General features: G+C 45.9%; 1 protein-coding gene across 2 annotated transcripts in view; it reads right to left on the reverse strand.

Moving 5' to 3' along the window:
* Window positions 1-541: 541 nt before the first annotated feature.
* Window positions 542-26,476, reverse strand: part of LOC126524290 (uncharacterized) — a 60,172-nt gene continuing 34,237 nt past the window's right edge. The window contains exons 4-6 of one of the 2 annotated variants that reach the window (XM_050172623.3): window positions 12,833-12,916; window positions 7,513-7,627; window positions 542-2,615 (exon numbers count right to left, since the gene is read on the reverse strand). In XM_050172623.3, coding sequence (XP_050028580.2) covers window positions 2,400-2,615; window positions 7,513-7,627; window positions 12,833-12,916 — 415 coding nt within the window. In that variant the 3' untranslated portion in view covers window positions 542-2,399. The remainder of the gene's footprint in view (window positions 2,616-7,512; window positions 7,628-12,832; window positions 12,917-26,476) is intronic. The other variant, XM_055067231.2, reaches the window with a different exon arrangement.

Genomic DNA, 26,476 nt, shown 5'->3' on the forward strand with positions numbered 1-26,476 from the left:
TGTGACTTGTTGAAATAGCAGCACGTGATGGTTGAGATGACATCATGCAAATCACAGACAGTACAAGAGTGTTTTGTTTCTTGCATTTATGCCTCGGCACTAGTTTCATATTTTATGTGGCGTCACGCATTGCACCTGTGAAAATGAACTGTACATTTTTATGGCAGGCCAGCTCATGGATGTACCAGCACCCAGCGAAGGCACAACAGGGCCCGTGTCACTGCCCACTCTGGAAGGAGCACCTGCAGCAGGCATGCAGTGCAAGTGGCACGCTGCTTTTAGCGATGCATTTCCATGGTTTTCTGAAGAGGTGTCCGTACACCCTCAGGTCTCAGAGGGCGTTACAGAGGGTGTGGGTACAGTATAAATACAAAACAATAACGGGGGTTCAAAGGAAAAGACATTAAGTTGCAGCTACGCCAGAAAGTGTTCAGTGACTGCAGACTTGAACTACGCTTCGTCCTCAGTAGCAGCGATGGAGGGAGAAGGTGATTCCACTCTCTATTTGTCTTCGGAAGAAAATAATGTAAGAAGACATTAGTGCGGCACAAAGGGATGGCTACTTTATTTGGGTGGTCAACACGTGATGAAACGTAAGCAGGTTCTCAAACGCACATTCTGCTGCTATTACTTTAGAAACGTATGAGTAAGTTATGCTTCCTTGCTAGAAAATATTTCACTGTTGTGAAGCTTTTTATTGATATTGATGAACTGTTATATGATTCTAGGTTCTGTAGACTATCTTGGCCACATCAAGTTACCAGCAACATTGAAGCACAGTGGAAGGCCAAAAGGAAGGGGGCAGACTGTCATCGGTCTTCCCACAAAACAGAGGTGCACACGTTCAGTTCCGTCCACCAAGAAGGCAGCTGCTGATCATGCAGAACTCATGCTTGGATGGCTTGTGGATAGTTGCAAATTGGCATACCCATACAATATAGTTTTCCACAGGGGAGATAGCGGTGTAATTAATCCTCGAGCTATAACTACTCGTTATAGGCAAAAATGTAAGTTGCATAGGTGACGTCAATGCTGTGAAAAAAAGATGTCAATGTATCATTATGCATTTGTTGCTATTCATTTAATTAAAGACACAGAAGCACATCACCTGCTTCAGAGAACAGCTTCACAGCCGTCCGTCGCAAGCTGTCACCCACTTGACTGCATTTTCCCTTAACTCAGGTGCATGAGCAGGTTGCAAAGCACTCTGCTTCCCACGGATGTCCATCGGATTAGCAAATATATTAGCAGTGCATGGCAGATATTCTGTTCGGTCAGTTGACCTCGGCTGCAAAGTCAATGTAAACACAATATGACACCTGTGCTACCTTCTGATAAATGTTGAAGCTTTAATTTGGGGACTTATCATAGGTGGTCGATGTACGCGTTTCAAATGTTTCTGTGCATGCTATCTTTGCTGCTGCACAAAACGTGCATCAGTTTCACGCAAATACCTGTTTTTTTTTCATTATGGAGTGGAAGTATATCCCGCACATTATGCATCAGTGGCACATGTTCGCTCTTTATACGATGCTGACCATAAAATACATAGAAGTGATCTTGCAAGAACAGATGGAGAGTAAATACAATACACCCAGCACATGCATAGATCTACTAGTGTGAACAGAATGCGACCATGTGCTCAGCTGCCCGTCCGTTACCCAGATAAGCGCATCACCAAGGCCAAGTGTGGTGACCACGAGCTTTTACGCGCAAGTGTAGATGCCCAGTCTGTGAAATCAGTGAAATTATGTTTATCACCGTGAGGGAAGAGAGCGCCGGGGGACGAAGGTGCCTGGAGGTGGAGAAGAGAATCGCTGCATTTGTGCCCTTTCTGTTGGTGCTTCGACGCCGCAGTGCTCGCTGTGCATGTTTGCAGGGTTCACGCAAACGTATGCTTGTGTGTAACCCGCATTCACGAAGTGTAACATCACTAACTTTTTTGATGCTGCATGCTGAACCCTTATGCATAAAACACTTCAACGAATTGATCTTAGGCGCATGATATAACACAACCACACTTTCTTCACAGGCCATTTCAATCGCTTTAAACATGCTCAAGAACCGGATCGCATAAGCCTCTGGGCATAGCCAGGCGAGCCCCGACCCATGTGCTACCACCTTTCAGCAAGAAAGGAAAGTGTTCCCGAATATGCACTGCTTCCAACGCATCGTCAGCCTGCCTAAAGCTAATTCTAACACTGTGGTTTGTACCAAGAGATGGGGCCAGAGAGAGACAGAGATAAAAGAAAGGTAGGGATGCCAACCAGTCAGGAGCCCGGTTGGAAATGGGGCCAGAAGGGCACAAGTGGTGATAAGGCTTCTCATCAGTTCATATTATAATATGATAAGTCATCATTACTGCCCTATGTAGCCTTTTACATGTCTGAGAGTGCGTGTTACTGCCAACAACTGGAAACACAGCTGTCTCTACTTTGAGACTGCTGGTTTTCTAAAGGCGAGGAGAGACCAGCATGCCGTTCCACACACGGCGACGATCCTGCCGAGGACTGCGACGGTGAGTGCTCAAAGGGGACCACCAACTCTCCATAGTAGTTGTACACCTTGAGTTGTGGGAGCCGCCGTGCCAGTGACTCCAATAATAAATCCACCACCTGGCAAGAAAAATTTTGGCATTAGGGGAAAGAACAGGTGTACAACCTGGAGTTAGGACACACATACATGCTATACTCAGAGACAACTTTCTGTTGCAGTGAAGGGAAAGCTATGGAAGTAAAGCAAGCACAAGCAAGAGCACTTCTTAAAAAAGTTCCACATTTTCAACTGCATTAGTTTAGGCCGTGGAGCATACAGCATAAGTACCTTATTCCCGACAGCAAAATAAAACAAACCACACCACTGAGTGTTCAATTTGATTTATATTTCTGCTTTACTATTCCATGTCTGGGCAAATGCGAAGCTTTCGCTAGTGGAAGCTATACTGCATCAGTCTGTTCAGAGAAATCAAAAGTGCTGCCACACTGGTGGGTGTGGTAACATACGTACAGAAGTTGCACCCTCACAGCTTTCTCTTCCGTGCTACAGAAAGTTGTCTGCAAGAACACAGACTAAGAAGGACAAATACATTTTGCAGTGCTCTACCCAAATAATGTTATCCCTTGATCTAGCTGGTTCTGAGCCAATGATTTTGTTTAACTTGGCAGAAGAGGCAAAAAGTATACAGGCATTGACTTCCAAGTGGTTTGGTTTATTGACAGGACAACATATAAGCATAGACCACTTATAATGTAGGTTGCCAGAGCCGTGAATATCTGCACTATAATCAAAACAATAACTTTAAAAGCCTGCACACATGCAAAACATGTAGACCAAGTAGCTGTGTGTATCCAACAAGCAAAGCATGCAACCAGGATGTTCGAATGTTTTAAAATTTGCGAACCTTGAAAACATTATCGCATGGAACTGGCCTTTCCAGACAGTCTGTGCATAAAGCAGATAGAATAACACAGGAAAAAAATGCAGAAGAGGAAAGTGTGGAGCACATGCTGTCAACAAGTCGCCAGAGCAGAGGCTTCGACAGTAGCCTAGGCAACTGTCGCACAACCACAGTGTCTTAGGCGCCACCTGGTTGGGTTCACTTGCCATGCTGGGCTCTGCAGCTGGCTGCAGTGGCACCCGAGTGTTGCAATGAGAGCCATTTGCTGTTTGCAAAGTGACACAAACCCAGTGCTCCAAGTCGACTTCAAAAAGTTTTGTTGAACAGTCACATCTATCTAGTCGCGTGTCTGCAGTCACCCATGGCGGCGTGAAAGAAGTTCACTGAAGAGCAGCATGTGTGTACACACTGCCACACACTCAGTGACAGGAGTTGGTCTGACGGTTGGTTTTGAACTATGTTCCCTCAACACAGCAGCCCAATGTGCCACGCATTTGACCGTGCACTACCCAGTGACCCAGGTAGGCAGGAAAATGGTTAGAGGCAAACAAACATACATAGAAACACTTTGACAGCCCACGGAAAGTCTATGAGGTACCCAAAAAATGACAATGCATTAAAATGTGAGCCAATTTGCCACACGCTCTGTATGTACTGGTCTTCAATGAATTTCTTTCATGCCAACTTGGGTCGCTGGGTGTGTACCAGTAAGTGGGTGCTGCTCTACAATGACGAAAAAGATCCCTTAAATTTCTTCGATGCTGAGCGCAATCCAACCCCACAATGGTTCCTCAGGGACAGCAGCCTGAAGCTTTAGCAGGCTCCATCACAAATGCACTTTGTATGTGCCGCTCTTCAATGAACCTCACACCAACTTAGGTCACTGGGTGTGCCACTGGGTGTACGGCAAGCGAGAAAACGATTCTCAGTGCTCGCGCACACTAGTGTGCCACTAGATGACACAGTGGGCCCCTTTGATTATGCAGTCCAAGAATGTCCGCAAACCGCCCGCAGCTTCTGCTGTGACTAGCTCTGACGGAAGGGCACGTCACAGACACGTGACCCAGCTGCCGGGGACTGCCTGAAGTGGTCCGAGGTTTCACTCGAAAGTACCGTGACTGGAAGTCAATATCCTGGCAGCTGTTTCTGCTCGTACCCAGCGCACCACTCGGCGAGTTCATTAGCGTGGCCTCCGAGATATGGCAATCTTAAAAGCCACGTTGCTGACGCAACCACAAAGTTTGCATAGTGGAATATCGTAGCCTGACGGCATAGAATGTGTTCACAAAGCACAATTAACATCGCTCTCTCTCTTTTCACGCGACTCATAACCAAACAAGTAGGAAATTGAAGCTAAATTTCTACACAAACGTAAATAAAATTGCGATTGTACCGCATTGCCGTTATTGCCAAAAACTCCCGTGAATATCATGCCCATTTGCTGTGAAAGCAACTCACTAAGCTAAGAAAGTGCAATTATTTGTGCATGGTCCTTGAAGCTCGTGAGACCCATCTGCGAAAGGGCCGATTATGCCACTACATGTGACATGCATGTCGTACAGAGTGTGTGTGTGTGTGTGTGTGCTTTATCGCAAAATGTCACCCTCTACTAATTGTGCGTATGAAAAAGCAAACGCTCACGCTTACAATGATGAAATAAACCCATGAACAACAACTTGGTAAGGTACAACTGTATGCCACCCCAGCTACAGATGAGAAACAGCCACACACGCAAGCTTCACTCACCCGAAAAGAGAATTCTACCTGTTTACTACACACAGCAGTGAGCATGAGAGATATTGCAAAACGCATCAAGAAAAGCAAGCATTGAACCTGATTGCTATGCTTGTCTATTGCTTACTGCCCTATGTAGCCTTTTACATGTCTGAGAGTGCGTGTTACTGCCAACAACTGGAAACACAGCTGTCTTTACTTTGAGCGTATTTGGTCCCAATAAAGAAAGGCGTCAGGCAGGGAGATATGATCTCTCCAATGCTATTCACAGCATGTTTACAGGAGGTATTCATAGACCTGGATTGGGAAAAATTGGGGATAAAAGTTAATGGAGAATACCTTAGTAACTTGCGATTCGCTGATGATATTGCCTTGCTTAGTAACTCAGGGGACCAATTGCAATGCATGCTCACTGACCTGGAGAGGCAAAGCAGAAGAGTGTGTCTAAAAATTATTCTGCAGAAAACTAAAGTAAAGTTTAACAGTCTCGGAAGTGAACAGCAATTTACAATAGGTAGCGAGGCACTGGAAGTGGTAAGGGAATACATCTACTTAGGGCAGGTAGTGACGGCGGATCCAGATCATGAGACGGAAATAATCAGAAGAATAAGAATGGGCTGGAGTGCATTTGGCAGGCATTCTCCGATCATGAACAGCAGGTTGCCATTATCCCTCAAGAAAAAAGTGTATAACCAGCTGTGTCTTACCAGTACTCACGCACGGGGCAGAAACCTGGAGGCTTACGAAAAGGGCTTTACTGAAATTGAGGACGACGCAATGAGCTATGGAAAAAAGAATGATGGGCGTAACATTAAGGGATAAGAAAAGAGCAGATTGGGTGAGGGAACAAATGCGATTTAATGACATCTTAGTTGAAATCAAGAAAAAGAAATGGGCATGGGCAGGACATGAAATGAGGAGGGAAGATAACCGATGGTCATTAAGGGTTACGAACTGGATTCCAAGGGAAGGGAAGCGTAGCAGGGGGCGGCAGAAAGTTAGTTGGGTGGATGAGATTAAGAAGTTTGCAGGGACGACATGGCCACAATTAGTACATGACCGGGGTAGTTGGAGAAGTATGGGAAAGGCCTTTGCCCTGCAGTGGGCGTAACTAGGCTGATGAAGAAGAAGATGATGATGATGATAGCCACCACTAGTTACACACATTATCCTTCAAACTTATTCTCGCATTCAATGTTCTGAATACAAACATTTTTTTCAATTAGGCGAGCAATCATCCTCAAATGTATGCATTTATTTTACTGGTTTTATCTTAGTTGCCACATGACACACAGCAGGTTATGTTTGAGTCACATGCAGTTTATGACAGCAATGCCAAAAACGTTTAGGCAGTGCCAATGCATCAGAGTGCACATGCTTTCTTTTTAATAGGGTGCCAAGGTGCAAGCCACGTTTTCTGCTTAGCTGAAATATTCAGTGCTCTTGCACACGCTTTTTCACTTCAGCGCGAGTTCCTGTGCCTTTCAGTGTATTTCTAACACACTTTAATGGTGCTGCTGTGAACGACATAGCTTGTTCCATCTGAAAAAGCAGGTAAAATCGAGCAAATCTGACGAGAGCTGGAAAACACATAGTATTGACCCCCGCAAAGAATTTCAAGTACCAGAGGCTAGTCCAGCTGTGCTTAAGCATCGTTGAAGAAATTAGAGAGCTCTTCAGTGACCTCTGGAAGTGCACACTGTGTCAGCAAATATCGCTCCACACGAGTGCCATCTGCATGCCACTATGCTCCTCGGCTGCACTACGTCACCAGGTACAGGTTTATGAAACAGCGGTGGCACCTCATCCACACCACACATCAATAAAGAGCCGTGGTACAGTACAGCGGCAAAGACAGCACCACAGCTGCAGGATCTGGTGGTTTTGATGGCCTTACAACCATAGAAGGGAGGGAAGGGGGAGGGGGGAGGCTAGCTGAATAAAGCATGCCTCTGTGCAGCAACAATGGTGCACAAAGGCATACCCCTCCCCCCCCCCCTTGCCTAAAGATAGTCAAAGCCTAATATGGCAAATAGTGCAAAAGCATAACAAAAGATTAAAGGAGAAGACAACATGGGTGCTGACTTCTTCTAACTAATGTTTTATCATGCAGGAGCGAAATAGTGGCAGTGCAAAATAAGCTAAATGTAAAAAGAACACACACACATGCCTACCTCTCTTGCCCCTGTACATTAAAATTTAGTTTGAAGTGAGTGTCTATGTTTTCTGTTCCCTTAATCTTTTGTCCTGTTTTTTGCGCTGTTTGCCATATTATGTTGTCATACCAACAAGCCGGGCTAACAACAATTTCACATTTCAATGTCAAGGCCAGTAGGCACAACAGAAACCCTGCCTGACGAGTGGGAAGGATGGCTGTTTACCTCGTTGCACTGTTCCAGGTGGATGTACCGTAGCCGGGGCATGCGTGCCGGCAGCTCTGCCAGGCAGAAGCCATGGATTTTGAACAGGCCTAGCAGAACCAGGTTCACCAGGTTCCTGCACACAACACAAGGTGGCCAAATCTCTTTTAAAGAAGCACCAGATGGAGTAGACAAGCTGGAGGGTCAAGTGGCAAATAGGCTGCCTTTACCCAAAGCCAAAGCTTGGTATATGCAACAATATTGCTACACGCGTGTGGTATTTGTTTGTTTGAACGAGGTGCGTGGGCGCCATCACTCCAGAAAAGAGGAGGAAAGACGAACTGGGCTCGCGTAGTGAATCTAACCGGTCAGCGCTGCAACCGTTGTTGTAAATATAAACTGTAAATAGTTGCTTGTCTTATTGACTCGTCCATCGCGTAACATTGTGGTGGAGGTGGAACATTCCCCATCCTCGCCACGGAGCTCTGAAGTGGCCGCACCATCGTCTTCTCAGCAATGGCTTCTGATGGACCCACCCCGTCGCCACCTACACCTGCGGCACCATCTACAACGTACGTTACAGTTCCTAGTCTCCGTGATCCTGGGACATTCTCCACCCAAAATCGCATTGACATCGATGACTGGCTCAGCATGTATGAGCGTGTTAGCCAAAGCCACCACTGGAACCCTACCATCCTGCTTGCCAATGTGATCTTTTATCTGGACGGGACACCGCGTGTCTGGTTTCGCACCCAAGAGCTCGAGCTCTCCAGCTCGAGAGATCAAAGAGAGGCTTCGCGACCTATTCGGCAACCCGTCAGGTCACCAGCATGCTGGCGCGAAAAGAGCTTGCCACCTGTGTCCAGTCATCGACCGAATCGTATGTCTCCTACATACAGAAAGCGCTCGTGCTTTGCCAGGAAGTCGACGAGCACATGACCGAGATTGACAAGGTGGGCCATATCCTAAAAGGCATCGCGGACGACGGCTTCAATTTACTCGTCTATAACGACGTCTCTACCGCCGACGCCATCGTCAAAGAATGCCGCCGCTTCGAGGTAGCCAAAAGCCATCGCGTCATCCCACAGTTTTCCCGGCTCCCAAACACCCCTGCCACGTCCTCTTGCTCCGCTCTTACCGCCACACGACCATTTCAAGAAAATGTCATACGTATCGTTCGCCGTGAGATTGAAGCGGCGAGTCCGGCCCCCCTTCATCCACGACCCCTTGACGGTACCTTTGACCAAGCGGCCCCCACTATTTTCGTTATTCAAGCAGTTGTGCGGCAAGAAATTGCAAACCTTGGAATCCCTACCACCTGCTCTGTCTCCCGACCTGATTCGGCACCCATTCCCATGTCCACAACCTGTAATGACCAGTATTTCGCTCCCAGACCACGCAATCCTGCTGAATGGCGAACCCCAGACGACAAACCGATCTGCTTCCACTGCCACCGCGTTGGTAATGTATCCCGCCACTGCCCCACCACCTGAATGCCGTCGTACTGGAGCTACTTCCCTGCTCCTCGCCCATACGCCAACGCTTGCCATTATCCACCTCGCCGTCTGTACCCTACTTCTGATGCCCCTGACAGCCGCTCCATCGTGCGACCGCTGTCACCTCAATGCCATCACTCCCTGTCACTCCCCGTCACCCAAGCCTTGCCGCTTTTCTTCACCAAACTGATGGACGGAAAACTAGGCCATGCAACTCTTGGAGGTAGTGCTGCATCACGTTCATCCTGTCCAAATCCTCCGTTGATGCCCCTCACCAACACGAACCTAATTGAAGTAGACATAGATGGTGTTCTTTTGACAGCATTAATTGATACCGGAGCCCAAGTGTCCATAATGAGCATTAACCTATGTCGTCGCCTCAAAAAAGTTCTTACGTCTGCCATCACTCGAGCCATACGCGTCGCCAATGGCGCCACTGTTGCCATCAGGGGTATGTGCACTGCTCGCATAGGAATTGCTGGCTGCCACGTTCGTCATGTTCACCGTACTGACCAGTTACCTCCATGACCTAATCTTCGGGCTTGACTTTCTGATGATGCATTCTGCCCTCATTGACTGTTCCACCGGTACGCTGTGCCTCGAGCTTCCTCTTTTTTCAGACGTTCGCCACGAACAACCGAACACCCTCTCACTACAGCGTTTGTTCGCTTACCTCCAAAAGCCCTAACCTTCATCGAATTGGCCTCAATGGCAACCGTTGGCCATGCTCCGGTCAGTGACAGACAACCACGTCGCTGCTTTTGCAGCCGATGTGTCTCCAGATCCTCCTGATTACCCGCAAGATGCCTTGAACCTCGGCGGCCCATTACGTCCCATGGTCACTCCGGACCTCGCACCTGACCAAGCAGCTGCCCTATATCGCCTTTTGCTTTCCTACCGCGACATCTTTGACACTGCCAATCGACCACTTGGTCAGACGTCCCTTGTTAAGCATCGGATCAACACTGGTGATGCTGTTCCCATTCACCACAGACCGTATCGCATGTCCACGGCAGAGCGGTAAGTTATTCAGCAGGAAGTAAACAAGATGCTCGCCAGAGGCATTGTTGAGCCCTTGTCGAGTCCTTGGGCATCGCCGGTCGTGCTCGTCAAAAAGAAAGATGGCATGTGGCGTTTCTGCGTTGATTACTGCCACCTAAACCGAATCACAAAAAAGGACGTTTACCCTTTACCACGAATCAATGACGCTGTTGACTGTCTTCACGGTGCCAAATACTTTTCGTCCATCGACCTTCCATCTGGTTATTGGCAGATTTCCGTCAATGAGCATGACCAAGAAAAGACCGCTTTCATTCCTCCAGATGGCCTCTACCAATTCAAGGTTATGCCGTTCGGTTTATGCAATGCCCCCACCATGTTCAAACAGATGATGCACTCTCTGCTTCAAGGTTTCAAATGGTCAATTTGCCTTTGTTACCTCGACGACATCCTTGTGTTTTCTCCTACATTTGAGACGTACCTTGAGCTCGTCGCAGCTATCCTTGACATCTTTCGCAAGGCTGGGCTCCAACTAAACTCATCGAAGTGCCAATTCGGGCGCCGACAGATTACAGTCCTAGGCCATCTTGTCAATGCTTCCGGAGTACAACCCGACCCGGAGAAGGCTCGAGCAGTAACGGCTTTTCCTGTACCTCAGTCTGTCAAAGACGTTCGGAGTTTTGTGGGGCTCTGTTCTTATTTCGGACGGTTCCTGAAAGATTTTGCAGCCATCGCTCGACCACTCAGTGAACTTCTGAAGAAAGACGTGCCTTTTACGTGGGGTTCCCCTCAGGCTGCCGCATTTTCACGCCTTATCACGATTCTCACCAATCCACCGGTCTTGACCCACTTTGACCCATCCGCACCTACAGAGATCTGAACCGATGCCAGTGGTTATGGGATTGGCGCCATCTTATCGCAACGCCAACACGGACACGACCGCATTATAGCCTATGCTAACTGGCTCCTGACAACTGCAGAGCACAACTATTCGATTACCGAGCGCGAATGTCTTGTTCTCATCTTGGTTGTTTCAAAGTTCTGCCCATATTTATATGGCAAGCCCTTCTCAGTAATCACAGACCATCATGCGCTCTGTTAGCTTTCGTTGCTCAAGGATCCTACTGGCCGGCTCGGTTGTTGGGCCCTCTGACTACAAGAATATCCCTGCACAGTGACTTACAAGTCGGGACGCCAACACCAGGACGCAGATTGCCTCTCTTGCTACCCAGTCGAAGACACAACCTGATGCGGACACCGACGCCTGTGTTCTCAAGTGCACAAGTGAAAGACGTGTGGTGGTGTTGCCACCTTAGAATTTCAAAAGCTGCTCCCCATGACACCACAAATGCTGAACTCAAATGACTGAACACTCAGCATTTGTTTACTATTTTTGTAGCATTTTGTTAGCTTGTTCAGCTTCGTACATATAACTATTTTATTTTGATTGTACACTTTTATTGTTAATCATACAGTAATGAGCAAAAAGATATACAGGACCTTAGAGCAATAGACTCTCGAACACTCACTACTATCATAATTTATTCACACCACATAGCCCACCCACTGTGTACACAAACTGTGTATTACAAGAATCATAAGCCAATGAGCACTGACACCAAGGACAATATAGGGGAAATTACTTGTGCCTAATAAATTAAATAAAGAAATGATAAATTAATGGAAATGAAAGTGGATGGAAAAACAATTTGCCGCAGGTGGTGAACGATCTCACAGCCTTCGCAAGTTTCTTCACCTATAATGCATAAACAAGCGAAGAAAAGCAAGAACAGACAACAAACTGTTCCAAAGCGAGTGTAATCTTCTTGTGTGTCTTCCAACTTTAGCAGCCTGCTGATACTTCTTACGTTTCATTAATTATACATCCAATAACAAGTCCTCGCACTTAAAAAAACACATTTTTGTGTGATAATAAAGCTAAGACAGCTTTTTAAGCGCTGTTTCAGTGAGAAATGAATCATTGTGACAGACGGATTGGTGCTAGCCAGGCACATCTGCAAGGCATCCTGGCTCTCCGAGAATGATGCCAATCCGATGTCGCCATATACCGGCATTCCCATGCATGCAGCAGCGACAGATTTCTCTCTAAGTAATACAGTGAGAAACTCTATGGTCATAGATACTATTCGGACTGTCTTGTCTGGATTCACATATGTGTCACACGTGGACTCGGTGCCACCCCTAGATGACACAGCCTGTCCAGAGTGAAGCACGAGAGACACACACACCTCATATGTGATCTGTTTGTATGTTGGCAGTACGGTGTGTCACCACTACTCACATGATGCTAATCAATGCTAATCACACTGTCAACACTTATTCCAAGATTGATTTTGCTGGAATTATCTTTCTCCTCCAACTTACATTTCATCTGGGTCAGACAACAGTTTTAAGGTGCGAGTGCATACTTGCTGTATGAGTTTGTTAGCAAATATTTCAGCTCTAGGAAAAGGGTCAACAGCAATCACCTTCCTGCTTCCATTGCCCTCATCCTGGATTGTAACCACATCAAATCTGCTGTTTACCATGTTTTTGTTAAATTTAATGCACTCATTTTATTTTATCACTCTTCTCTGTAATGCCTTTGGGCCTTGGGAGTATATTTTGAAGTATATAAATAAATAAATAAATAAATAAGACATTGTATCATTCACTTGCTTGCACATATGAACATGATAAATCTTTGGGCAGCACACACAAATGTCTACTTTTGTCTTCACCCTGTGCCTTTTGTGATGCTGTCTTTCAGCTTTAGCTGCACATTAGCTGTACAAGACTCCACACGTGGCCTGAAAACCTGCCGGACAGACAGCGGCCTCACTCACTGGCAGTTGGCCACGATGGTCGCCAGGCCATTCTCGGTGATGTCCCAGCACCAAGGAAGCTCGAGTGTGTGCAGTTTCGGGCACCTGCATGTAACACACACGAACTGCTAGAGCTCCTGGAGCACAACATGGGCACAAATGTATGCGAGTGTTGGTAAGTGGAGGGTTCCAGATTGGCATCTTTCTTGGAGTGCCAGGGGGCCTTGAAGATGTGTCGGGCAAACAGCGTGACAACGGTTTGTCACAGTGGTTTAACCCCTACCCAGATAGCCACAAACATCCAATAGAGGTACCAGATTGATCAAAGCATCCAGCAAAAAATGGGATGTCCTAGGGACATCCCTTGCATGCACATACATCTAAGAGACGTACAATGGCATCAATGTTTTGGATGTCCAATGAATATCCATTTAGTTCGTTCATCAGACGTACAGCAGACAAAATTTTGGATATCCATGAAACGTCCATAATGTTAACACTTTAGACGTGCATTGTAGGCCCCCCAAAGCTTTCGCGTTGTCCACCCACACTTCTATGATTTTGACGTGGACGATGCTGCGCAGTTGGAGCCCGTAGTTTGGTGCGACGATTGCGCGGTATCATCAGTGTTCATGTAATAGATGTCCATAAACATCCCTTCTTATTTTTCTTTTTTTTGCAATTATAGACTTCTTTATTTTCAGCTTTGGAAAAGTAATTGAAAAAAACAAGGTACAGTATGTTTGGGAATGAACTGATATATATAGTAGAAAAAACTGCACGAAAATTATATCAAGGCACTCTACTTTTGTTGAACACCACCAAACATTTTTAAACTGTGGCAAACTTCCCGTGTGGAAGTGATTGCGTGGCCTCGGACACTACATCTCAGAGGCCATGTGCGTTGAAAGCATGCTCAAAAGCAAGGAGCCGGAAGCACACCATAAATTTTGCACTAAATGAAAAATGGTGTTTAAGGACGTCAGAAAAGTTAAATGATTTAAAGAGATTTTACGCAGCATTATTGTCCAATTATCAATTATTCTCACAGTCACGTGCCGGTCATACTTTGCCATAAGCGCAGCATGGGGCAGCACCCAAGCATATGCGGGCATGTGTGAGCTTGTGTTCCAGTGCTGGCGCTGAGCTTTCTCTATGGCTGAGCCGTGCTGCTCTATGCTGTGCTCCCTGAAGGGCTGCCGAAGATAGCAAGATAGCGCCAACCTTTCCATTCTCACAGTGAACCACTATTAGGTTGCGGTGCTCTGATACTGTGACACTTCATTTCTTATTCTTGCCATGTCTGCAGTGGTGTCCAGTCGTCAGCAGGCACATAGTTTTCAAGGTATGTCGGTGGTTTGTTTTTGTACTTTTTTTCTCTTTTATGCCGGTAATGAGTGCTTAGCATGGGCCAGAAGAGCTGATGCACAACGCAAATGCCCAGCGGTTTTGGCAGTACCCTTCAAGGCATGTCGGTGGAGTTTCTTTTCGGAATAGTATTAAACTGAGACAATTGGTGCATAGCTAAGACTAGTTGGAACAGCTGAACTGCAACCCAAAACAAATAGCGATAGAGAAGCGACGTTCTTGTTTGTCTCCCTTTGTCCCGTGTTTCAGTTCATCTTCTCATACTCGTCCTGGTCTTTCTTGTACTGTACGTGCTTCTCGCGGTCCGCAGGTTTTGTTCACAACGGCACGGTGGTTTCAGTGGTTCTGGCACACATTTTCGATAGTGGTGCTCGATGTTGTGAGGTAGTCACCGTTCATGCAATGCTTTGGATGTCTTTTATTATAAGGGCTGGTTGTAGAGCTATGTGATATTTTGCACACCTTGCTGCTCCTCTGTACGTTTACATAGCTCTTGTGTATAGCGTGCAGTATTACGTGCTGGTATCATATGTAGGCACAAGCCACGTATATACTTTCACGTGTTCAACAGCCGATCTTTTTTCACATTATATAAAGCTTTGCTGTGCTCTACTGCTTGCAAGGACAATTTTATTGTCAGTGGTACTATTTAAGCAGATGCCTTAGATCTGCCTTCATGATAAAGATGCTATAGGTGTGGATTTATACTCTGGGATTTTAACCTAATCACTGAATTTAGAGAAGCTCAAAACCTTTAGGCATCTTAAGCTACCTTGTATGTCTTACCCACGCATTCAGAAATGTGCCTTAACTTGAAGCCCATGCTTGATTTGGCAGAGATAAAGCCTGACGCGAACGCGCCCAAGGAGAGACGGTGAGTGTCTTGGGCGCGTTCGCACTTGTCGTTATAGTGACAGTCAAGCATGGGCTTCAAGTATGGGTGATTATCTGAATACGGGGTAAGTAATAAGCAATGTGTTTGCATAGTTGTAAAGATTCTGTCCTGTTTTGCAGGTTTAGGATGCTCAAGCCAGCCAGCAAGAGAGTGATCTTCCAAGTACGTTTTGCCCTCCAGCCCCACATAGCATCATACTGTGTGCCTTTAGGAGTGCTGACAAGTTTTCTTCCTCTTTTGAAACCGGTAGCGGTCTAACTTGTAGTCAAGGTAATGACTACAAGGCTAAACCTCACTATCTTCAGCACCCAAAAATAATGTTCCCTTTGAAGTGGCAGCCTTAAGATGAGCACTCACTGCAACATGTTTCCTTGGTAGTAGTGCTGCGGGGGCCAATGCAACTAACCACTGCTGCTATGTTGAGCCAAGCGTATAAACACCAACCAGATAACGCTACAGAGATGTAGATGCAGCAGCTCGTCTCCAGCATCAGCTGAATCAATGCTTTGGCCTTTCGTGGCACCTGATTTCATTTTAAGTAGTGCTGTATGTTTTCAAAAATGTGACAAATATAGAATCCTGTTACGTGATGTCAGGCTGAGTACAAAAGGCAGTGAGACAGTATAAAAAGAAAGGGCTGAGTTGATACTGCTACAAGTGGCTCAGCACTCTCAGCAGCATGGTGTGGCCTGGTACTACTGCATTTGATTGGCTAGTGCATGCCAAGTGTGCTGTGGTACCAGGTAACCACTAACTGCAACTACATTCACATTCCTCACGATCCATGAATCTACACACGAATTGGCTGTAGTCTCACTTGCATGGAAATGTGGTATAGTTATTGTACTCGAATAACTTACGGAGCGTACCATTTTTGTACTTATACTGCATGCTCACTTATTCGAGGAAAATGACTTCCTCATTATAACAGTCTTCATTTCTAAGAGTGAGAACAATATGTTAAAACAATTTTTTTTTTATGCAGCAGTTGCATTCCAAATTTTTCTCCTTCATGGAGAAGCTAATTTGGCACACTTTTGCTGCAGGGGTTGCCTGCTTCTCTTATAGAATTTATCACTGTGCAAACATATTGGTGGTATTCAGATTGCTTATCCTATAGGATATGTTGCTAATTTGGGTCTTAACATCTGTCGCTCTCCTTTGCGTTTCACTGCGTTGTTTCTATTTTTTCTTTTGCTCAATACAAGGCTAGTCAAATAGTGCTTTGATGTTTCCATATGTGAATTTTGTTTTTGTTCATGAGAATTAAGTCTGATAATGTGCCATTTGTGTTTTATTTTACTGGAGAGAATGCAACTAACACTGCGCTGTGAGAAGTGTTCCTTTGCAAGCGTTGCTTTGAATAGCTCATTTTATTTATCCTTTAGTATGTTTATGCTTAGCTGTTATGCATATATGGTATTTTTGTATTGGTTCGTGCGTTAGGTGCTCATTGTGCCTTTCAGAAACCAAGAGATGGCGCTATGTTGTATTTTTACTGTTCGCTTTATTTTCACGAGACAGCTGCAGTCTGCCATTGTATTTTACTGCAAATATTGCGTACATCATTACGTATGTGTCAAACGGTTGATACCAATGAGAAGTTTCACAATAAAGATGCTGGTGGTGACAACAGAGTTTTCCTTAGTACAAGTGGCACTTTGATTTGTTGTCACAAACAGTCTAGGACTGTACGAGAAGCTGTGCACGCCAATAATCACTGGCTGTAGTAGCGTCTCAAGCAGTCTGGGACAGTGTGGGACAACAAATTGAAGAGGCCCAGTGCATGCATGCATGACGAATAAAAAAAAAAGACAGCCAGCAATAGTACAAGGCAGATCCAGTGGATATATATTAGATGTTGCAGATATAGCAATGCGTAGTACAATGGATGTCCTGTGGATGAAAGTGTGGTTAATATGGATATCCATTAGATATGGTAAATATCTACTGGATGTCGTGGATATCTATTACATGCAATAAATATATCTGCAGGATGTTGTGGACGTCTATTACATGTTGCATATATCCAGCCCTGACATTCCCACAATGTACCACTTGCATGTGCTGGATGCATTTGCGATGATCCATAGCACATCCATACAATGTTTTCTGCATAAATATGGATATCTAATGGACGTACTGAATGTCCAAGGTGCACCATATTATGCACATCTAATGGATGTATCTGGCTATCTGGGATACTAGCATAGCATGTAAAATGTGACTTTATCTCTACTATTACAAAATCAATTTTTTTTAGTAGGCCTGTGACATCAGGAAGTTAATGCGTAAAAATGAGCCGTTGGCCTTGGTTGTTAAAAGCTTCTAAAATGAAAGCAGAAGATGTAAAATCACTCTTATTGTTTAAAATCACTACAAAATCATCAACATACCTAAAAACCTTTCAAACCTGCCCCCTATTATAGACAAGCTCCAAAGACCTATCATCAAAAGACAAAAAAAGATGTTGATGTCGCACAAGACAGGAGCGACACATGAACTTATACACACTTCCTGGCATTGCAGATATGCCGCATCCGCTGGGCCTATCAACCGCGAGCCTTGAAGCAATTGGTGCCGTATGACTCCACACATTCTACGGTGGTGAAGCGAGCAGTCTTTGCTTGGAATCAGCTTTGTGAAAATCGTGCATGCACCAAACGTGCTCTAGTTTCTCAAACCATGTTGGAAGCCTTTTGGCTGCTGGTTTCCCTTTGACAGTCATCAATGTTATAGTATAGTCTCTTCTGCAAAAAAGTAAAGCTTGGAGCACGAAGGGCAAGAGCAGAGGTCCAACGATTGAAGGCAAGACCAGAGGTCACGTGCACAAGGTGTCACACAACCTTAAAAAGGTTGCTAACCGTCATGGTATTCCTCTGGGTTTTTTTCTGCGCCCAATGAGCTTTCGAAGCTGTGCTCTCGAGTTTGCTGTGAGAGCAGGCAGGGCTGCTGCACAAGGCGTGAGAAGCCCTTTGTTGAGTGCTCCAGAGGGGTTGTATATGCCATTCCCTTGCACCCTTGTGGGCAGCTGTACATTGGACAAACCGAGCGTTGCGAGAATGACTGTTTAAGGGGGGTATGGTAGGGTAAACCCTCCAAAAGATCGTTAACACAGAAAAATCTACTGCACTACGAGGAACAAACCTGTGGAAACGCGACCTCGAGCGCCTGCTTAAAGCGGTTCAAATGTCGCACCGAAGTGTGCCGCGCACCCTGGCGTTTAAAAATGGCAGGCGGAGGCCAGTTTGTTTATTGCCGTCGCTCGTGGTTTTTTTCGTTATGGCGCGTTTTTTTTCTTTTTTTTGCATGTGTGTGTGTGTGTGGTAAATTATTTGTACTAAAAAATCATACATTAATTAAAAGAAAATGAGACATCCACCCAATCGCAGCAATTTCCACAAAGGAATTTCATACAGGTTCCTCGAAAGAAAAGCATCGCAGTGGATGAAAAATTCGTCCTGGTCCAGGGCTCGAACCCGGGACTACCGCCCTTCTGGGGCAGCCACTCTACCATCTGAGCTAACCAGGCGGCTAGCAGATGGCAGGGCGAAGTCGAATTTGTTAACAACTCGAAGCAAGAGTTTGATGTAATTGCCCTTTGTAGAAAATAACTATTACGTCAAACTCTTGCTTTTGCTTATGTGGTCACCTCTGTTTCAAGTTTCAAACGTATTGCTTGCCCAGAAGATGGCACGATCGTCCAGCAAATGAAGCAGAAAGATAACTTTCAAAGGTAATCGGTCTTCCAAGCAAATGTATTCATGGACGAACACAGAACACCAATGAGTCGCTCAACCAACTCACCTGGTGCCGCTGCCCTAAGAAAACTTTGTCAGTGCTAACACATTGAAGACAGCAACCAACAATGCTGTAGCCTACTACAATGACAGTAATTTTGCATGAGAAGCTGTTCTGGAGGCCTTTGGTCCATTCCAGGTCTGTTTTGTAATATTGCCCTCGACAGGATGGACAAAGAGCATGTTGACAGGGCAGAATTCTACGACTCTGCCGTGAGCAAGGACGGACGACGGATAAAAAGGAACACTAGGAAGGTTTTTGGAGACACCTGCAAGACAGTCAGCAGTGAAATGTATTCTCCTGGGGCATTCTGAGCATCCACTAGCAGTATTCAAACATAAAACTTCATTTTTCTCAAATTGCATTTTTTATGAATTCTTCAAATATATATACCTTTTCTCAGAAAGTATTCATCTCATTCCAGTGAAACTTTGTACACATGTACTACAACCAGTCGTAAATATCCTGAACTAAAAAAATCTGATGATATGAATGATAACACTGGAAAAATTTACACTGCAAGAAACCCCCCTTGTGGCATTGTGCAAGCAGATATTTTTCGAGGGGCGCGAACTCCAAAGTGGATATGATATCTCTTTAGTTCAGATATAACCTATCGGTATTTAGAATAACACTGTGAAATATCACCACATTCCTCTGCATGGTTGCAGAGAAAATGTACATCAATTAAACACACCTGAAATTTTGGGAGTGGGCCACAGAAAAGACAAACCCTCTAGACACAAACAAAGTGTCTCGTGTTGTACCCAAGAGCACCTTTTGTAAGCACATGAAATTTGATGCAAATATCTGCAGCCATTTCTAAAATATTATGTTAAAACTACCATGTACCATTTACCCTGCCATACCTGACATAGAGCTAATGAATGAAACTAACTAGGTTGGCTTCAGAGGCAGCAATTGAAGTCGGAGGCAAGGCACCAAAGCAAACAGTAGGCAAGCTCTCCCAAGTAACAAAGGACCTAATAAAGAAACGACAAAAAATGAAAGTGTCCAACTCAAGAGATAGGATAGAATTTGCAGAACTGTCAAAACTGATCAACAAGGAGAGAATAAAAGATATTCGAAACTATAATGTGAGAAAGACTGAAGAAGCCGTAAAAAATGGATGCAGCCTGAAATCGGTGAGAAAGAAACTTGGCATAGGACAAATCAAGATGCATGCACTGAAAGATAAGCAGGGTAATATCATCAGCGATCTCGAAGATATAGTAAAAGCAGCAGAAGAATTCTATACTGACCTGTACAGTACCCAGAGGAGTCAGGATACCTAAATTAGAAACAGAAATGAACAGGGTACATAAATTCCTCCTATAACTAGCAATGAGGTCAGAAGGGCCTTGCAAGACATGAAACAAGGAAGAGCGGCAGGAGAAGATGGAATAACAGTCTATTTAATCAAAGATGGAGGAGACATAATGCCTGAAAAACTGGCGGCTCTTTATACAAAGTGTCCATCGACTGCAAGGGTCCCAGAAAACTGGAAGAATGCAAACATTATACTAATCCACAAAAAGGGAGACGTCAAAGAATCAAAATTATAGGCACATCAGCGTACTTCCAGTATTATATAAAATATTTACCAAAATAATCTCCAATAGAATATGGGCAACACTGGACATTAGTCAACCAAGGGAACAGGCTGGCTTCAGGAAGGGCTACTCTACAATGGATCACATCCATGTCATCAATCAGGTTATCGAGAAATCTGCAGAGTACAATAAGCCTCTTTATATGGCTTTCATAGATTACGAAAAGGCATTTGACTCGGTAGAGATACCAGCAATCAGAGGCATTACATAATCAAGGAGTACAGAACGCTTACGTAAATACCTTGGAAAATATCTAGAGGGTTCTACACAGACCTTAATTCTACACAAGAAAAGCAGGAAGATACGTATAAAGAAAGGGGTCAGAGAGGGAGATGCAATCTCTCCAATGCTATTCACAGCGTGCTTGGAAGAAGTACTCAAGCTATTAAACTGGGAAGGCTTAGGAGTAAAGATTGACGGCGAATATCTCTGCAACCTTCAGTTTGCCGGTGGCATTGTTCTATTCAGCAACAATGCGGACGAGTTACAACAAATGATTGAGGACTTTAACAGAGAGAGTGTAAGAGTGGGGTTGAAGATTAATATGCAAAAGACAAAGATAATGATAAATAGCCAGGCAAAGGAACAAGAGTTCAGGATCGCCAGTCGGCCTTTAGAGTCTGTGAAGGAGTACGTTTACCTAAGTTAATTATACACAGAGAACCCGGATCATGAGAAAGAAATTCACAGAATAAAAATGGGTTGTATTGCATATGGCAGACATTGCCAGCTCCCGACTCGAAGCTTACCATTATCATTGAAAAGGGAGGTGTACAATCAGTGCATTTTACCAGTGCTGACATATGGGGCAGAAACTTGGAGACTGACAAAGAAGCTTGAGAACAAGTTAAGGACCGCGCAAAGAGCAATGGAACGAAGATTGCTAGGCATAACACTAAGAGACAGAAAGAGAGCGGTTTGGATCAGAGTGCAAACAGGTATAGATGATATTCTAATTGACATCAAGAGGAAAGAAATGGATAAAAAATGACGTACAGTGCGAAGGACAAGGACTGCGAGAGACGACAGACACAATATTCCAACAATATTTTATTGCGTTTCCACATCGTGTTCTATATATACAAGAGGGGGCATGCGCAGAAAATGAAAGGCAGTCACAAGGGGTGTTCTAACAGCAAGTCACTCTACTAAGAACATGGTCACTTGAAAAAAAATGAACATTACGATTTCTATCTGTTGAGATACGTGACTTCACTAGGGGTTAGCGCGATAGAGGGGGCACTAACACACACATTACCCAGTTTTCTGAAAATCAGCTTCTATAATTTCCCAGGTGAGCTGTGAGCCGTTTCTCACTTGAAGTAACTCGAGAAGTGGTTGGCAAAGAATGAATGCTTTATTAAAGGTTAGTGTAGCTTTTATAGCCTTTATCTTGTGATGTCACCGCAGCCACTGCCGATTCACAAGAGGCGTGGCCGGTGAATCTAACAAAATAAACACGTCAGCGGCGCATGCTGATTCATAACAATTCTTCCCCCTTAAGGAATGAAGCGGTCAGGGGGCCGGTGCTTCCGTTTCGATCTACGCAGTGTCACTTCAGCACGGTCAGTCACTTGCGTCTCGCTGGTAGCACCCTCGGCTTCGGTCCGCCCTTCTGACGGCGTACGAATGTCGGTGCCTACTTGAGCCTGACTGTGACTGCTGTCGTGTCCTTGGGACTACGAGTCTGCCGCTGCGTTCTGGCTGCCTTTAGCCGCTGGTACTTGCATGGGGGCCTCGGGTTCCACCCCTTCTCCTCCCACGCTGGTCCTCCTGGTCTTTAGCTGGTCAAGGTGGCGGCGATGTTGCTCCCCATCTGCAGTCTTTACCGTTGCCATTCGCAAGCCTTCGGTGGACTCTACCGAGCCTGGTTTCCATTTGTCACCCACTCCGTAGTTCTTGAACCAGACGTCTTTGCACAGCTGTTGGCCACTGTCGCACGCACCTGCAGAAGGGAAAGGTCGTGACACGATGTTGTGCAATAAAGAACGTGGCTGATATCCGAGAAGCATGGAAGCTGGGGTTTGCCTATTTGGCAAGGGAGAGCGCCAATAATGCAAAAGAATGTGGTCCAGCCAAGCTTGCAAACTGCCGCTTTTGTTGAACCCTTGTTTGACAGTCCGTACTGCTCTTTCTGCCAGGCCTTTAGACTGCGGTTTGTAGGGAGCTGTCTGCAAATGAGCGATGCCATTGCGCTTCATAAATGCCCTGAACTCTTCGCTAGTAAACTGCGGCCTGTTGTCCGTCACAAGGGTCCTCGGCAAACCGAACCGGCTGAATATAGTCTGCAGTGCTTCAATTGTCTTTGCCGATCTGGCGGTCTTCATGGCGGTAACCTTGATCGATTTCGTATGGGAATCAACCACAATCAACAATGTGTTACCTTCCACAGGACCCGCAAAATCGACGTGAACCCTAGACCATGGCTCCTCTGTGTCCGTCCAAGGCATGGGTTGTCGGGCAGGAGGCATGCTGCCCCATTCTATGCATGTTGGACACGCGTTGACCAGCTTCTCAATGTCCCAATTGAGCCCTGGGTACCAGAAAACAGAACGTGCCAGGTTCTTCATAGCCGTTATCCCTTGATGTGCATCATGCAGCATATGCAGCATTGACTGCAGCGCACTTGTTGGAACAACCGCTCGATGGCCACAGTACACAATTCCATGGCTGTACGTCAGTTCGTCTTTCCTGTGCATGTACGAGTGTAACGGCTCCTGAGCAGGTTGCAAGTAGCATGGCCAGCCATTCTGAATGTAATCGCGAACTTGCGCAAGGTCGCTGTCATCAACAGTCATCTTAGTCAAGTGACTCACCAACAGAGGACAGGTGTTGGAGGTGATCGGTCAGAACAACAAACTCACGAGCGTCATCTTCTGCAGCCTTAGTGTTATGCTCCTGCCGCACCGGTAAACGGCTGTGGGTGTCTGCAGGAATCAACGTCTTTCCTGGCTTGAACTGAATTTTGTAGTTGTAGGCACTTTGTAAGAGGGACCAAAGCTGAATCCGGGTAGCGGCCATGGCGGGAACGGGCTTGCCGGGGCTGAAAAGGCTCAGAAGAGGTTTTTGACCTGTAACTAGCGTAAAATGATTCCCGAGCAGATATTCCCGGAACTTTGTAACCTCGAAGACAATAGCCAATGCCTCTCTTTTAATTTGCATGTAATCTGGCTCTTTCATTTTCCTGTGCTGCCCTCTGCCGCACGCCGCTGAAAACGTTTTAGAAGGGTCCCCGGGGTCTTTCGCCGGTTGATTTGTGTACCTGCGCCCACGTTGAGTGCACGTCGGTTGTGCGTTTCGTGGATCGCGAAGCGTTATTAATGGCTTCTTCGGGACAGCATGTCGTTCCTGAAGCCATGTAGCACTCAATGACTACTGGGTGAGCAGGCCTGAGTGCGCTGTTCTGCAAACAGTGCGGCCGATAAAGGCACGCTGAGTTCCGTTTGGCGGCACGGCTGCCTTGGAATTTGTCACTGATTTCTGCACTTTGACATCACTTTTTGTATTCAGTAATGTGGAAAGTTGGGCTAGTTGGTGAGTAATCATCATACCTTGCTGGTGAAGCAGCGCACTGACACGGGCACGGTGAAGACACACAAGACGACACTATTTTATTTCAGAACACATACTTCATATTTTGTTTGACGCCTGAGGGTGCATAGGTATATAAATATGAAGTATGTATTCTGAAATAAAATAGTTGCGAGTGCAGCGAGTGTCGTCTTGTGTGTCTTCACCATGTCCGTGTCAGTGCGCTGCTTCACCAGCAAGGTATGATGACTTTTTGTATTCTTTTTACACATTATTTAGACGTTTCGCATATTCACAAATTCTTCGAGCGCAGCCTTCTGTGTCGGATTTATTAGAGCAGTGCACTCATTTGCATCGACGTCTACAGCCGCAGGTTGTTGTTGTTATCGTCAAATATTGTGGAAAAAGTCCATTGCTGATATGAAATAGTGTCAAAATGTAGCAAAACATGCATGTCTGCGCATATGTGCCATGTTGTTCCACCCTGAGACGAGTCAACATGAGCAGCCGAACCACTTAAACAATGGCAACTGTGATCCAGATACATATATTGCGGGCTGTTAACTCATTCTCACTTTTCTTTAACTCCATCATACTTAGTTTTAACGTGCCATAAAGCATTATTAGAGAAAACTGCTCGCATAAGTGCTCATTCGTAGGCCATGTTGTTCCCTCACGAAAACGCACGGATGCCATCGCTCACATGGCGTTGATATAAATGAGCGAGGCGGTTGTTTATGCTGCTGTATACCGAATACACCGTCTCTTGTTTGCCGCTTGACGCAGAGGCAAACAGTGCATCTCTGAAATTGAGAAATGTGTCGGCAAAGCAACACATACAGGCCCACCCATATACGTAGCGAATGCGGCCGACAGCCTACAGGTAGGGTGATCTACAGATGTTGGCACAGTGCTGTGTCGCCGCTTACCGCTTATTGTGTACGCGCCGTGCGAAGTGAAGTGTAGCTGATTTCAAATCGCTAAGGCCCGAATTGAACTATAAAAGCAGTTTCGTTCCACCTAACTGCTTGCATTTCAGTTCAAGTCCGCCGGTAGCGAGTGCACGAACTCGACGGCGCCAGGTTAACCTTCGCTGAACAGGATCGACATTGGCTCAAACTTCGTGGGCACGGCTTGAGAGGGTTAAAGCTTGTGCATTTCAACTTCGTAGGCGTGCTTGACTCATTTTCAGCATGATTAATTATATATAGAAGCGAAGACGCTGTCGCTATTGTGTCGTCGGTTCGACGACCGATCGCGCGGGATTCGGTCGAACGATGGTCGGCACGCTGGTTTTGCCAGTGCCTTCGACAAGAAAGCCTGTCGCAGTACAAATCGCACTCGTCGGTTGCGTCATTGTCGACCTGGTATGATAAAAAGGTTTCAGTGACGCACAATAGTCGATCAATCATTGGACTGAGCGTCTTGTCGGTCTCGTATCGACCCAGTGTTGTCGGGCCTTACGAGTACGTGCAGTCAGGAACGTGCTGCCACCACCAGCAAGTGAGGACCGACGCTGCAAAAAGACTTCGTCAGCAACGTGATGTAGTCAAGTGTCGCCCAAGTGTAATGCATGGATTTTTCGTTAAATTAGCGAGCCATTTATGAAAGACGGCAACTACCTGGCTCACGGTGCAGTCCGGACAACTCGGACGATGCCCTGACCGCTTTCTCTTTTAAAGTGGAGTTGCGGCCTTACGCTACGAACATTTTTGGCACCACACCAGCGTCGAGCTACCAGTAGAGTTTCAACGCGGTACACGGCACGAGTGTTTGTAGCAGCGCGCGCCCGAGCACTTTATTTTTTTCGGGGGACTTCCCGGCGCACGACCACGCGCGTGACCCTTCCGAAACGTTTTGCGACTAATCCGCTAGGGCAGGGCGCATGCGCCATCGCGCCATGAAAGAGGCGGATTACGCTCAGCGGCTGAAAGTGTTCGCGACCGGAACCCAATTGGTCGATCTTGCCCACTTACTCTGTGATATAGCACTACGCCAATGCCACGCGACGACGCATCGGTTTCCAAGATAAGCGGCTTACTTTGATCGTAGTGCGCCAAGAACTTAGCTTCCTCTAGCAGCCGCTTTGTTGCTCAGAACGCGTTATCTTGTCTTGCTCCCCACTGCCAGCGTGTGTTCTTTCTTAGCAGCTCATGCAGCAGCTCTAGAACAGTAGCCAAGTTTCCCAGAAATGAGTGGTAGTAGGTCACGAAGCCCAAAAACACCCGTAGTTCCATAACACCGGTTGGCTTCAGCATTTTCATTATTGCAGCAATGTTGTCCATCTTAGGTAACAATCCGTTCGTATTTATATGATGTCCCAGAAATTCAACTTCTGCTTGTCGGAACTTGCATTTCTGCGGATTCAGCTCGACACCGTGTCGCCGGAAACGTCTGAAAACTTCACACAGCGTCTCACAGTTGCCATGTTTCTCCGCGACTACCACATCGTCTAAA

The sequence above is a fragment of the Dermacentor andersoni genome, chromosome 3 (assembly GCF_023375885.2).
Source record: "Dermacentor andersoni chromosome 3, qqDerAnde1_hic_scaffold, whole genome shotgun sequence".
NCBI classification, from domain to species: domain Eukaryota; kingdom Metazoa; phylum Arthropoda; class Arachnida; order Ixodida; family Ixodidae; genus Dermacentor; species Dermacentor andersoni.